The 15,566-nt window shown below is 47.4% G+C and overlaps 2 protein-coding genes across 3 annotated transcripts in view; one reads left to right on the forward strand and one right to left on the reverse strand.

Moving 5' to 3' along the window:
* Positions 1-449: 449 nt before the first annotated feature.
* On the reverse strand, positions 450-3,909 carry LOC144327350 (uncharacterized). Its single transcript, XM_077926637.1, has one exon. The coding sequence runs from the start codon at positions 2,716-2,718 to the stop codon at positions 1,885-1,887; it is 834 nt and encodes a 277-aa protein (XP_077782763.1). The 5' UTR covers positions 2,719-3,909; the 3' UTR covers positions 450-1,884.
* Positions 3,910-4,284: 375 nt separating this feature from the next.
* The window catches only part of KPNA3 (karyopherin subunit alpha 3), a 36,111-nt gene continuing 24,829 nt past the window's right edge, over positions 4,285-15,566 (forward strand). The window contains exons 1-2 of one of the 2 annotated variants that reach the window (XM_077926633.1): positions 4,285-4,533; positions 13,955-13,999. In XM_077926633.1, coding sequence (XP_077782759.1) covers positions 4,432-4,533; positions 13,955-13,999 — 147 coding nt within the window. In that variant the 5' untranslated portion in view covers positions 4,285-4,431. The remainder of the gene's footprint in view (positions 4,534-13,954; positions 14,000-15,566) is intronic. The other variant, XM_028721792.2, reaches the window with a different exon arrangement.

Consider the following 15,566-nt stretch of genomic DNA (forward strand, 5'->3'; position numbering starts at 1 on the left):
GAATAACATCTATGCTGGTATGTTGAAATGGAACGGAAAGGGGGGGACTTTTTCTTTTTTTTATTACGATATTACCTAACAACCCCCACCCCAGAAGAACTGTCATACGACTTATAACAAGTGAGATTGGAAAATAAACTGTGTGGAAATAAAAATATCAACTAAAGCCTTTGTTTTTTGAAAGATCTGGAAAGAAAATAAAAGGCTCTCTTGTGACGCAGTTTTTAATCGGGATCCGCCATTATGAGACAGACTTTGTTGCGAGATTAATAGGCACAGGGGGAGGCGAGCCACTACTCTGTTATCATGTTTGTATTCTAAGTTCGACTTGGCAAAATCTTCCCTGGAAAGCCTAATTTATGATGCAACCTGTCTGGGAAAATTAATGAGCAAACGCCTAGATTTTATTTCATCGGAACTGAGAATGATGGCGTCTGCCGCTCAAGGAGGACTTTTGGATCAGTGTGTGATTTATTGCAAACAAAAGACTTACCAGCTTTTTAAAAAAGGGAGAGCCTTACAAAGTTCACACAGAAGCATAATATTGCTTACTTTAACTCGCCTGTGAAAACAACTCAGAGGCTATTAAGAAGAAAAAGGATAACAACAAGAAGATTGAAAGATGGGACTGGTGAACAGTAAAAGCAGCAGAAATATGAGATGACTGGACCCTTACTGAACTCGAAGCATGTGAATCCCCAACAAAAATATATAATTTGGCAAAATATTTGGACTTTATGATATGTGTTGGTATAATTTGGAATAATTAATGTGATATGATTGGATTGTTAAATGGAAAACTTAATAAAAGTTTTTTTTTTAAAAAAAAGAGAAATCTCCATGTGGGACAAAAAGCTACAGTTAGAACTGGATATGGAACAACTGATTGGTTCAAAATTGGGAAAGGAGTACGACAAGGCTGTATATTGTCTCCCTGCTTATTTAACTTATATGCAGAATTCATCATGCGAAAGGCTGGGCTGGATGAATCCCTAGCCGGAATTAAGATTGCCAGAAGAAATATCAACAACCTCAGATATGCAGATGACACAACCTTGATGGCAGAAAGTGAGGAGGAATTAAAGAACCTTTCAATGAGGGTAAAAGAGGAGAGCGCAAAATATGGTCTGAAGCTCAACATCAAAAAACCGAAGATCATGGCCACTGGTCCCATCACCTCCTGGCAAATAGAAGGGGAAGAAATGGAGGCAGTGAAAGATTTTACTTTCTTGGGCTCCATGATCACTGTAGATGGTGGCAGCAGTCACGAAATTAAGACGCCTGATTTTTGGGAGAAAAGCAATGACAAACCTAGACAGCATCTTAAAAAGTAGAGACATCACCTTGCCAACAAAGGTCCATATAGTAAAAGCTATGGTTTCCCCACTAGTGATGTATGGAAGTGAGAGCTGGACCATAAAGAAGGCTGATCGCCGAAGAATTGATGCTTTTGAATTATGGTGCTGGAGGAGACTCTTGAGAGTCCCATGGACTGCAAGAAGATCAAACCTCTCCATTCTGAAGGAAATCAGCCCTGAGTGCTCATTGGAAGGACAGATCCTGAAGCTGAGACTCCAATACTTTGGCCACCTCATGAGAAGAGAAGACTCCCTGGAGAAGACACTGATGTTGGGAAGGATGGAGGGCACAAGGAGAAGGGGACGACAGAGGACGAGATGATTGGACAGTGTTCTCGAAGCTACCAGCATGAGTTTGACCAAACTGCGGGAGGTAGTGGAAGACAGGAGGGCCTGGCGTGCTGTGGTCCATGGGATCACGAAGAGTTGGACACGACTAAACAACAGTCCTTTGGCAGAGGGTTTGCCTGTTTGTCCAATAGAGAGCTGAAGGGCACTGCTGGCATTTGATGGCATACACAATGTTTTAAGATGAGCATTTAAATACACCTGAGATGGTATGTTTGATGTTGTTGGGGCCAGTAATGGTGTTGTCTGGGTGTATGTGGCAGCAAAGTTGGCATCTGGGTTTATTGCAGGCTCTGGTACCAGTGTCCATGTTAAGTCTGGTTGTTGTATTATCGTGGGTGAGGAGTTGTTTAAGATTGGGTGGCTGTCTGTAGGCAATGAAAGGTCTTCCTCCCAGAGCTTGAGAAAGAGAACTGTCATTGTTTAGGAGAGGTTGTAAATCTCTGATGATGCAATGAGCTGTTTTAACTTTGGAGCTGTATGTGGTTACCAGTGGTGTTCTGCTTTGTTTTGAATCTGTCTTGCAGAAAGTTTGTTGTTTAACTTCCTCAGGAGGATAGTTTAGTTCCAAAAACGTTTGTTGTAGATCCCTTAGGTGAGAATCCCTGTCTGTAGAGTTGGAACAGATGTGGCTGTAACGTAGAGCCTGGCTATATACAATTGTTTGTTTGGTATGTTTGGTATGGTAGCTGGAAGCATGCAGATTTGTTTGTCGGTCAGTTGGTTTTCGGTATAAGGTGGTGTCTATACGCCCATTCTGTATTTTTATAGTAGTGTCCAGAAAATGTATTTCTTGCATAGATTGGTTCATTGTTAGGTTGATGGTGGGGTGAAAGTCATCGAATGTCTGGTGGAAGGTGTCCAGGGTCTGCTGACCATGTGTCCAGATAATAAAAATATTGTCAATGTATTGCAGGTACAAGAGAGGTTTGAGTGGGTAGGAGTTTAGGAAGCGTTGTTCCAAATCTGCCATGAAGATGTTGGCATACTGTGGGGCCATGTGGGTGCCCATTGCTGTGCTGCTGATCTGGAGGAACAGGTCATCTCCAAATTTGAAGTGGTTGTGGGTGAGAAGAAAATGGCAGTTTGGTAGCAAAGTCCACTGTGATTTGATCAGAGATGGTGTTCCTTATAGCTTGTAATCCATCGTTCTGTGGGATGTTGGTGTACAGGGATTCCACATACATAGTGGCTAGTATAGTATTGTTAGGTAGCTTGCTCAAAGATTGTATTTTCCTCATAAAGTCTGTGATATCACATATTTAGCTAGGAGCACTGATGGCATATGGTTTCAGAACAGAGTCCATATATCCAGAAATACCCACTGTGATAGTGCAGATACCTGAGATGATGGGGCGTCCTAAGGCAGTGGCTTTCAACCAGTGTGCCATGGCACCTGGGGTGCCTTGAATGATGGTCAGGGGTGCTGCGGGCAACACTAGACTCTGTCCCTCTTTCCTTGCTTCCTTCCCTCCCTCCCTCCTCTGATGCCCTTGCTTCTCTGCCTCCCAACAGCTTGCACAGCTGTTTATTGCAGCAGCTCTGCCTACAAGCTCTGCAGACAAATGATGCCTCTCTTTAGCGCCTCAGAGACCAGGGGTGGCTGCCCAGAGGACCCCCAAGGAGAGGGGGGAGGAGCCTGAGGGAACACTCCACAAGGGTGCTTGAAAAGGGTTCTGCAGGCAAGGGGTGACCCAACTGGACTTCTGAGCCCCATGGGGGTCCTGCAGAAAGAAGGTAGTTAGTCAAGGGAGCTGTGGACCCAAGAAGGTTGAAAACCTCTGCTCTATCACACAGTATAAAGACTGGGCAGAAACTGTAAGTCCCTTGCCTTCCCAGGGCGTGTGCACGATGGAATTCAATGTGGATTTGAAGCTGCTTGGATTCTCTAATTTTGGCAGCAGCAGCAGCAGCAGCTTCACAATAAACTCCATCCAAGTGGCATCCTGCGCTCGCCCCCCCCCCCTAGGGATTTTCCAGATCCACAGCTAATACAACATGGGGAGAAAATCCAGTGTTGAAGTGCCCGTTTCCCTGGGGGAGGTCTATTACCACACCCTCTACTGCTGTGTTATTTCCTTTAGTCTGACGGGAAGGATGCGATTTACTAAAACAGCTCGCCTGGCTTGGAGTGATACACGGATAGCGACGCGCACACCTTTTGTGCGAATCTGGCATATAGAAAAACCTTTTATTTCAAGGTTGTTGGTTTAAAAAGAACATTCAAAAGCATGCATGCCTAGATCAACCATTCCCTGGGTTCAGATTTCAGGTTTCCGGACCATATTGCGGGCGAGGAAGGGCCAGCAGCGCGCCTCGAGGGCGAGGGGCGGGAGCCCCGAGGAAGGCCGCCGGTTGCCTTTCGTGGTCGCGGAGGGGCCGGCAGGGGAGGCGGCGCCGATCCCGCGGAAAGGACTTGGCCCGCCGCCTCGCCTCCCCTCCGGCCAAAGCAGCGCCGCGCCGGGACTCCCTCGCAGCAGCAGCAGCAGCGCGCCCAGGGCCAAGCAGCCGCCTGCCGGCCCTCAGCCTCCTTCTCCCCGGAAGCGAGGCCTCGACGCAATTCCGCGGCCGCTCTGCCCTTTCCCGCTCTTCGCTCGCTGCGCAGGCGCCCCGGAAGCCCCGCCCCTCTCGTCACTGGGCGTCGCCCCGCCCCTGCCCGCCCTCGCTCGCTCGCGCGTGCGTGCGCGCGCCGTCTCCGCCTCAGCCCGGAGCCTCTGCCGCCGTCATGGCTGACAACGCCGCTGCCGCTGCCGCCGCCGCCGCCGCCGCCGCCGGCCTGGAGAACCACCGCTTCAAGAGCTTCAAGAACAAGGGCCGAGACGTGGAGGTGGGTGCCGGGCGGCCGGGCCGGGAGAAGCCGCTCTGCGTAGGCCGCAGCCTGCCTCGTGCGGGGACGGCGCCCCGCCGGGATCCCGCTTCTCCGGCCGCCTCCCTGCCTGCCGGGGCGGCGCGGCGCCCTTTGGCGGGACCCCCGGCGCCGAGGCTCCCCGAGGCGGAGGCCGGGCAGCGGGGCGGCCGGGAGCCCTTTGTGCTTCTGCGCCCCCTCCCCCCCCCCGTGGCCCCGGGCAGCCTGTCGGAGACCGGGTCCCTCTGCTCGGCCGGGTCCCTCTGGCGCTCTTTGTCCTTCGCTGTCGCCTGGGACGCCGCCTCCGGGCGCGGGGATCCTGACAGCCAGTTGGCACCTCCGCGGATCTCCCCTCCAGCTCGGCCCCATCCTCCCTGGAACTTTGGGCAGATGCATCCATGTCCTTTCCCATGTGTTGGTTTTGACAGGCGCCCCCCCCCCCCCCAATAGCCGTGTTTACTCCTAGCTGGGCTACGGGTCAGTTAAGTGCCCAAATAACCCACATACAGTAACTGTATTTTGAAGACCGGTGCTATTGCTGCCTCCAAATAGCACCCCTCCCCCCGGGCTCCAGTGGTTGTCCATCATCACCTACAAATGTGAAAGTGAAGAACAACCCCTTCTGTCTCCTTGTTGAACGCTCTATTTCCAATATGCAGGATTGGTAGGAGCCTTGCATGTTATCATCACTGACATTTAATGGGAACTCCTTTGTTTAGCCCTGTAGGCCTCCACCCACCTGCAGGTTGGAGTATCCAAATGTACCTGGATTTGTTTATAGGGACACAATATATAATGAAAAAGATAATGGTTTTCTTGCTTAGGCTGCCATTGTATGCATACATATCAGATTATTTAATGGGGGTCTTCTACTTTAAGTAACCATGCAGAGCATTGTATTGTTAGTTTTGTGATTCTAAGTAGCAGCTAGTTTACAAGATGGTCACTTTGAGGAAGAGATGGAATAGTAACAACAACAATAGGACCTATTGCCCTAAATGTCAGTGCTTCTCCTCCAACCTGCCTTTGGGTTGTTAACTGTGGATCCAGTTGGCATGGAGCTCAATTTGGTTGCTGGTTCTCCAATTGCTGCTCCCTATAAAAGAGAAGCAATTGCAAGGGTACAGACACACTGTACTATTTTTTTAAATTATAGTGCTGACCCTTAAAGCCCTAAATGGCCTTGGCCCAGTATACTTGAAGGAGCGTCTCCACCCCCATCATTCTGCTCAAACACTGAGGTCCAGCTCCAAGGGTCTTTTGGCGGTCCCCTCACTGCAAGAAGCGAAGTTACAGGGAACCAGGCAGAGGGCCTTCTCGGTAGTGGCACCCGCCCTGTGGAGTGCCCTCCCATCAGATGTCAAAGAAACAAACAACAACAATAATAATCTGATTTTAGAAGACACCTGAAGGCAGCCCTGTTTAGGGAAGCTTTTTATATTTGATGAATTATTTTATTTTAATATTCTGCTGGAAGCCGCCCAGAGTGGCCAGGGAAACCTAGCCAGATGGGTGGGGTATAAATAAATTATTATTTATACTTCTCTATCATTTCATCTGTCCTGCGTTTGTGCACTTGTCAGTATGTTGGGAATTGAATACACAAGGATTAGGAGACGATATACAGTGTGCAATACCATTTCCCCCATAGTCCTTACGCTGTAGTTGAGTGGTATATATGCATATTATTTACTAAAATATTTATACCTGCTTTTGATTTGAATCTCTAAGGCAGCCTTCCTCGATTTGTAGCTCTCCAGGTGTTATTGGACTCCCAACTCTTACGAGCCTCATCCAGCATGGCCAGTCTTCATGGATGATGGGCATTGTAGCCTAAAGCATGTGGAGGGGCCCATGTTGGGAAAGGCTGTCTACTAAAATAATCCAGAAAGATGCCAGGGTTAATGATGCAAGATTGCCAAGAGGAGCAGGAGAACGAACGAGAACACTCCTATCCATTTCCTGCCATTGGCGTTAGCAGGGTTACCAAGGCATTCTTTGTTCATTGAACTGAACAAAGCATCTAGGCTATTTTGCTTTGATTAGTGGTCCCTGCTCCTGCCAACCTAGCAATTCAAAAGCACATCAATGTGCAAGTAGATAAATAGGTACCGTTCCGGCGGGAAGGTAAATGGCGTTTCTGTGCACTGCTCTGGTTCGCCAGAAGCGGCTTAGTCATGCTGGCCACATGACCTGGAAGCTGTACGCCGGCTCCCTTGGCCAATAGAGCGAGATGAGCGCCGCAACCCCAGAGTTGGCCACGACTGGGCCTAATGGTCAGGGGTCCCTTTACCTTTTACCTAGTGGTGAGCACCTTATTTTGTGAGTATCATAACACCATACATGTTGAAGGCAAGAACTTGTAATAGTTCTCATGTGGTACTAGCAGAGTGCATTTCTAGTAGGCTTAAGTTCTTGGCTATTTTAAATCTCACAAACCTAGTTCTTATAACCAGTAGATGAGATGGTGAGCTTATTCCTGGAAGGTCAGGCTATTGAAATGAATTGGACAGCAGCTGGAGTGTAGGTGGCACCAGGCACACAGTGAGGACAACCAGACACACTAGGGCACATAATTGTGATTTTTGCATGGTTATTTGGGTGGCAAAGAAAGCTTCATTTGCTACCTCAATTGCATGCTAAAATTCTAGGCAAGTTTTTCCAACTGGTGGGAGGATTGTTCTATATCTCAACAAATGGGATGATCGAACCCTTGAATGCCCATTATGATGCATTTGCTGGGCACTTTGATAACATTGGTTGCCTTCATAGGAACTTGAACACCACGGTTGTGACAGGTCCAAATAATGTGATAAACATGTCAGCTTGTCCAATTCCAGCTTGGTGATGTGTACAAGGTACTTGAAAATGACTTGCCCAAATGACAACATGCCCCTTGACCCTTGCCCATCTTGCCAATTTCAAACTAGCTGAAGGGAGCTGACAAGGTGTGTTCACGATATGGCCAATGCTCTTTTAAGGTATGGAGAAAGAGGTGGGAGTGCATCCACTCCTAAAGAAATGCGACTTGGACCCTGTGGGTTTTCAACAACTACTAACTTCTTAGGAGGTGACAGCTCTTACATGACATAAGATCAAAGGCATCTTATGTAAACTCCTTAGAGGTTCTGATGATTAAGCAGCATATAAATCCTGTTCATAAATACACTCGTACCTTGGTTCTTGAATGAAATCCATTCCAGAAGTCCGTTTGACTTCCGAAAACATTTGGAAACCAAGGCACGGCTTCCGATTGGCTACAGGACGTTCAGCTTCCAAAAAACGTTAGCAAACCGTAACACTCACTTTTGTGTTTGTGGTGTTCGGGAGCCAAAACGTTTGAGTCACAAGGCATTCGAGAATCAAGGTACGACTGTAAATCCTTCCCAATCTGGGTGTGGGACTGGACTTGGTTGCTCTTGATGAATGGTATCACACCGTTGTTTTTGCTTGATATCTCAGCAGCTTTTAACACAGTGGTTTTCAAAGTTTTGTTCTTTGGGCCATGCTCTGAGAATAAAAATGTGCTCATGTCACACCAATTTTTTAATTGATATGAAATACATTGGGAAACAAAGAGAAACAATTCCAGCTCTAGGGAATAGCATTGTGTGACTACAGAATCATAGAACTGTAGAGTTGGAAGGGACCACCAGGGTCATCTTGTTCAACCCCCTGCACTTGTACTATGGGGTGCTGCAGGGAACCATCTTGTCCCCTATGCTTTTAAGCATCTTTACGAAGCTGTTAGAGTGGATAGCAGGAGATCTGAAACATGGTGTCATCAGTACACAGTTCTCTGTGACATCTGAATCAGGTGGGGCTGAGCAGATCCCGAACTAGGAGCTGAATGGTAGAATGGATGAGGGACAATAAACTGATACTGAATTTTGAGGCCCTCTTGGTTCTCAGATTTGGGAATTGATCCCTTTGACCTGAGCGGGAAGCTTCAGCTAGTACAAAATGCTGTGGCTAGGCTGCTAGTTGGTGACACATACGGCAAGCATATAATACCTGCCTTGAAGAAGAGACATTGGTTTCCAATCTGCTACGTAACCAAGTTCAAGGTTTTGTTACTGCCCATGTAGCTCATCTGTGTAGCACTAAGCAACCTGGAACCTGGTTATTTGAGATTGCACCTTTACAATTCTGAGTTGGAAGGGCGCCAAAGGATCATCTAGTCCAGCCTCCTGCAATGCAGGAATCTCAGCCTCCCCATATGAACCAGCCCTTCCACTAATATCCTTTGATGAGCTCATGCTGGTGGTTCTATAGCCTTTCCTGACCCATCTGCTGTCAGTCACAAGAAGGATGTATAGCTCCTGCTTGACTGAATAGCTTCCCCTCCAAGATTCAACAGGCATCTTTACTGGTGTGTTTCCACTGGCATTTAGTGCCTTTTTTTTTATTCACACAAGCATAGCTTGCATACATACAACATTCTGTTGTACATATTTATGAGGGTTTTTAATGGCATTTAATTACGTTGTACACTGCTTTGATACTTCTTTGGCGATCACTTGTAGCCGAGTAAGATTGTGTTTCATAAACACGGTTTTAACAATGAGTCCGTAAGTGACTGTGGAGGCCAATTCTGGATCGAGTGAAAAACAACATAGATATCTTGTACAGGCCACAACTGTTTGACGTGGGGGTTCAGTTCCCAGCCCCTGTGTGCATTAACAGAGTTCGTATAAGAACCTCCACTCCCATTCCACCCTGCCTCCATTATGCCCTCTTCTGGATTCAAAAGGACCCACTTGTTGGCGATCGCACAGCAATTGGACATGCCTAAAATGGTGCGCACCGACCCCTCTCGCTCTCCAGGCTTCAGGAGAGCCCCAGCGCCAGCCCCACAAGGTCGGGGGACAGAGGGAGGCGGAACGCCGCCATCCCACTGTCTCCCGAAGTGGTTTGGAGGCTGACGGCGGGGAGACCCCACCGCCAGCCCTGCAAGCTCCGGGGACAGTGGGGAGGCGCAGTGCATCTTCCCACTGTCCCCAGACCTGATCTGAAGGCGGGTGGCGGGGAGAAGAGCGCTTCTCCCTGCTGCCTGCCCCACAAGCTCCGGGGACAGCTGGGAGACGCAGCGCATCTTCCTGCTGTCCCCGGACCTGATCTGAAGGCGGGCGGCGGGGAGAAGAGCGCTTCTCTCCGCTGCCTGCACCGCAAGCTCCGGGGACAGCTGGGAGACGCAGCGCGTCTTCCTGCTGTCCCCGGACCTGATCTCAAGGCGGGCGGCAGGGAGAAGAGCGCTTCTCCCCGCTGCCTGCCCCACCTATCAGGGGACAGCTGGGAGACGCAGCGCATCCTCCTGCTGTCCCCGGACCTGATCTCAAGGCGGGCGGCAGGGAGAAGAGCGCTTCTCCCCGCTGCCTGCCCCACAAGCTCCGGGGACAGCTGGGAGATGCAGCGCGTCCTCCTGCTGTCCCCGGACCTGATCTCAAGGCGGGCTGCGGGGAGAAGAGCGCTTCTCCCCGCTGCCGGCCCCACAAGCGCCTGGGGGCGGAAATAATTTTTTTTTCTTTATTTCCCCCCCCCCCCCCAAAAAAAACAAAACTTGATGCGTCCTATGGGCTGGTGCGTCCTATGGGGCGAAAAATATCTATCTACTTGCGCTTTGATGTACTTTCGAAGTGCTAGGTTGGCAGGAGCAGGGACCGAGCAACGGGAGCTCACCCCGTCGTGGGGATTCGAACCGCCGACCTTCTGATCGGCAAGCCCTAGGCTCTGTGGTTTAACCCAGGCTCTTATTAGTTACACAGGAAACCAATATAAATATAAAATACACTATTGTAATTAGACAATGCAATTTCGGCCATGGTGGTTTTAAAGTTTTTTTGTTTTGTTTTGTTTTGTTTTGTTTTGTTTTGTTTTTTAAGCCTCAGCTCAGCCTATGTGCTCAGGTTGAACAGTTGTTAGTCCTTGGACCAGATCTGGCTCACCAGGAAGTGCCACATGGTTCTATTACATACCAGCTCAAGAGGATAAATAAAATTGTAGATGGATGAACAGTATTTGTAGCACTGCGATTGGGAAGCAAGACATGAGGAATGAGGGAAGGAGAGAATGGGGATTTGGCACTACAGTGGTACCTTCGTTCTCAAACTTAATCCATTCCGAAAGTCTGTTCCAAAACCAAAGTGTTCTAAAACCAAGGCGCGCCTTCCCATAGAAAGCAAAATGGATTAATCCGTTCCAGACATTTTAAAACAACCCCTAAAACAGCAATTTAGCATGAATTTTACTATCCAACAAGATCATTAGCCCATCCATCAATCAATATGCAGATGATACCCAGCTCCACCTCTCCTTCAAATCAGAACCAGTGAAGGCGGTGAAGGTCCTGTGTAAGTGCCTGGAGGCGGTTGGAGGATGGATGGTGGCTAATGGATTGAGGTTGAATCCTGACAAGACAGAAGTACTGTTTTTGGGGGACAGGGGGCGGATGGGTGTGGGGGATTCCCTGGTCCTGAATGGGGTAACTGTGCCCCTGAAGGACCAGGTGCGCAGCCTGGGAGTCTTTTTGGACTCACAGCTGTCCATGGAGGCGCAGGTCAATTCTGTATCCAGGGCAGCTGTCTACCAGCTCCACCTGGTACGCAGGCTACATGCCTACCCTACATGCCCGCGGACTATCTCGCCAGAGTAGTGCATGCTCTAGTTATCTCCCGCTTGGACAACTGCAATGCGCTCTGCATGGGGCTACCTTTGAAGGTGACCCGGAAACTACAACTAATCCAGAATGCAGCAGCTAGACTGGTGACTGGGGGTGGCCGCCGAGACCACATAACACCGGTCTTGAAAGACCTACATTGGCTCCCAGTACGTTTCTTAGCACAATTCAAAGTGTTGGTGTTGATCTTTAAAGCCCTAAACGGCCTCGGCCCAGTATACCTGAAGGAGCATCTCCACCCCCATCATTCTGCCCGGATGCTGAGGTCCAGCGCCGAGGGCCTTCTGGCGGTTCCCTCATTGCGAGAAGTGAGGCTACAGGGAACCAGGCAGAGGGCCTTCTCGGTAGTGGCGCCCGCCCTGTGGAACACCCTCCCATCAGATGTCAAAGAGATAAACAACTACCTGACATTCAGAAGACATCTTAAGGCAGCCCTGTTCAGGGGAGTTTTTAATGTGTGACATCTTAGTGTATTTTTGCTCTTTGTGGAAGCCAGCCAGAGTGGCTGGGGAAACCCAGCCAGATGGGCAGGGTACAAATAATAAATTATTATTATTATTATTATTATTATTATTATTATTATTATTATTAAATGAAAGCAATAAATAATGTACTGTAGTCACACAATCAATCAGTAGCTGAACTGGGTTTCACACAGTCACTTTACCTAGCACTTCTCATCGCTTCACCTGCCCAGATGTGGCATAGGCGGCAAATCCCCAAGTCTTACAGATAGTTCCCCTTTCTGGGCTCACAGATAAGGATAGCATGAAAGCAAGCCCATTAGCTTATATCAAAGCAAGTGATTATAAACCTATACAAGCTCATTGCTACAACACTCGCCAATTCATTGTGGGGTTATCTTGATTACCAAGATGGCATTAGTAAAGCTCCTAGACAGTTCACCTTTGGTTGAACACAATTTCCTTTTAAAAAATTAGGCTGACTTATTTTTCATTTTTGCACATGTTAACACCAATCCAAGTACAGATCTATGATGGGATATACAGTCATACCTCCTGGACCTCTTCTGAAGGCGGGCGGGGGCGAAAGTCTTTGCTCCCCCCTGCCTGCCTTCCCGGGAGAGCGGAGAAAGGCAGCGCGTTTCTCCGCTGTCCCGGATGGCTTTTAATTCCTTAAATGGAGGGAATTAAAAGACAACATATATAAGCAAAACCAGAAATAGCATATATATACACACTTATAGATCACTGCAGATGGTGACAGCAGCCACGAAATTAAAAGACGCCTGCTTCTTGGGAGAAGGGCAATGACAGGCCTAGACAGCATCTTGAGAAGTAGAGACGTCACCTTGCCAACAAAGGTCCGTATAGTTAAAGCCATGGTTTTCCCAGTAGTGATGTATGGAAGTGAGAGCTGGACCATAAAGAAGGCTGATCGCCGAAGAATTGATGCTTTTGAATTATGGTGCTGGAGACGACTCTTGAGAGTCCCATGGACTGCAAGAAGATCAAACGCATCCATTCTTAAGGAAATCAGCCCTGAGTGCTCACTGGAAGGAAAGATCGTGAAGCTGAGGCTCCAGTACTTTGGCCACCTCATGAGAAGAGAAGACTCCCTGGAGAAGACACTGATGCTGGGAAAGATGGAGGGCACAAGGAGAAGGGGGCGACAGAGGACGAGATGGTTGGATAGTGTTTTCGAGGTTACCAGCATGAGTTTGACCAAACTGCGGGAGGTAGTGGAGGACAGAGGTGCCTGGCGTGCTCTGGTCCAGGGGGTCACGAAGAGTCGGACACGACTAAACGACTAAACAACAACAACACACTTATAATGAATGACAGCAGAATAATAAATATTTTCATCCAAATCAATTGCTGCTGCACAGTTAAATTTTCTTATCCATACAGCTGATGTGATAACACGCATGCGCGCGCACACACACACATATATTGAATTAGTTACGGTTCTGTTCCCCTGAGGAAGGTTTCTATTAAAACACATCAGACCGTTGATCTTTTTATTAAAGTTCTTCATATATTTTGACAACATTTTGAAGCTTGTCTCTCTTTTCTGTATTGTTTTTTGATGCTGGCCTCTTCTTTCTTTTGAAGTGAATGTTTACCACCTCATCTCCTTTTGTGTGAACCAAATGTAATTTCCCAAAACAATGGTTCAGATGTGTGTAATCTCACCAGCAAATTTCCTACAATTATTCTACAATTTTTCTGTTGTCCTGCAGTGCTACATTTTGCATGTCTTTTTTCACTGTTCAGCATTCATTTGCAAGAAAGACCAAACAAGAAGCTCCATGGCTGCGATTGGTGTGTCACGATGTCAGCTGTGCCACTTTCCTTGGTGTGCGGATGGCAAACGCAGGCACAGCATCTGAACCCTTCCCACATGCAAAAATTCTCCTTGAAATTTCCTCAGCTATTTTTTCTCACGGTGAATGTTGCTTTTGGAATCACTGCAGAAAAACAACTTGAGCAAAATAGTTTTTGGGAGGAGAAAATGATGGCATTAGGGATGGTTGTGGTATTCCTTCCCACCCATGTTTTACTTTAAATGGCCTCCTCACTCTGCCTTGTAGAAAATTAGTATGACACATCTCATAATCAGTGGAATAAAGTTCTGTAACATCTAGCCTGGTGTATAGTTGTAAGTTCCCTAAAATTGGTTAAAGAGAGTTAAACTGAATCATCATAGGCTTTAGTACTATTACTTCATTTGTGTGTTGTATGTTTCTGTTTTTCTCTTCTACAGACTATGCGAAGACATAGAAATGAGGTGACAATTGAACTTAGAAAGGTGAGTATATCACTTTTATTTGTTTATGCTTTGTTTAAAGCGGCCATGAGAGGTTTCAGCTATGGAGGTTCATGTGTGACTTGGGAGAGCGCTGAAAAGATTGTGTCCTCACCAGATACTATTATGTCATGTGTCTACAAGGAAAGCATCAAGTACATTATTGTGTCCAGATTTCTGAATCTGGCAGAGCAACGGTTTGTTTTTTGTAAGACATTCTGCCAGAGTTCCATTATGTTCTCCCCATTTTTAATTTGCTTTTGAGACTTTACTTCCTTTGTCTGTGGTTGTCTGTGCTTGAAGGTGTCCTTGATGGTGCCTTTCCTCTTTCTCAGAAGAACACCACCCACAACTAAGGCCCAAAACCTCTTAAGCCTATGAACAATGTTTCACTGGGTCAGGCTTCTGAAAGAAAGAGCTGGAACTGTTTGGTTATACAGTGGTACCTCGGGTTACAGACGCTTCAGGTTACAGACTCCACTAACCCAGAAATAGTACCTCAGGTTAAGAACTTTGCTTCAGGATGAGAACAGAAATTGCGCGGCGGCAGCGGGAGGCCCCATTAGCTAAAGTAGTGCTTCAGGTTAACAACAGTTTCAGGTTAAGAACAGACCTCCGAAACGAATTAAGTTCTTAACCCCGAGGTACCACTGTAATCCTGTACACACTTTCCTGAGAGTAAATCCTGTTGAATGCAGTGGGATGTACTTCTGAGTAGATATGTTTAGGATTGTACTGTGAGTAGTTCCTAAATAAACATGAATTAGTGAAGCAGTTTGCTAAGTACAAAGAATAGTGAATGCTGTAGTGATCAGTTTCAGTTTGCTTACACAGGATTAAGATACATAGTATAGGTATCTGAGTTTGAAATACTCCTGCTCATAACTAAATTTAAATGTGTTTTTCATTATTAATAGTTTTAAATATGAATATCTAGTAAAGAATTTGTTTTCAAGAGACTATGTACTAGAGGTCAGCAGTCGGAGGCATCTGGGCCAAATCTCTTGTCCTGAGAGATTTGCAGTCTCTGAAATTGTCAGTCAGAGGCAAAAGAAAGTACCAATTGTAGCAACATAATTTGCGATCAGACATTGGGCTTTGGGCTTTGGCCCTCTATCGCTGAGTCCATTCTCAAAATGTCCCAACAGAAAATCTAATTGCTTATCAAATAAAGATCAGTTTGTTGATTAGGTAGCCCATCTAGGAGAACGAAAACTCTGATCCTAACCTTCTGCTGCCTTGCGGGAGATCTTCAGGAGAAGAAAAGGCTAAGGAGTACTAAACCCTACACAAATCTGGAGCAGAGTCCCTAAGATGGTTGGATGGCACCTTGTTTGCCTCCTTCCAGCAACTCTTGCGGCCAAGCTGGTTCCAGTCGTATAGCTCTGCTGTCCTTTGAACCACATCAGTGGTACTTCCTCCGCGGAGGAGGGAAGCCATGCCTCCAGTGGGGAAGGGGTGCAGGGTTCGGAGGATGCAAGGGAGAGCCACAGCACCGAGCATGAACAAAGCGGGGGGGGGGGGGAGGCAGGTCCCCCTCTGCCCACGCCCTCTTTGCGCAGTAGGTTTA

The sequence above is a fragment of the Podarcis muralis genome, chromosome 3 (genome assembly GCF_964188315.1).
Source record: "Podarcis muralis chromosome 3, rPodMur119.hap1.1, whole genome shotgun sequence".
Lineage (NCBI taxonomy): Eukaryota > Metazoa > Chordata > Lepidosauria > Squamata > Lacertidae > Podarcis > Podarcis muralis.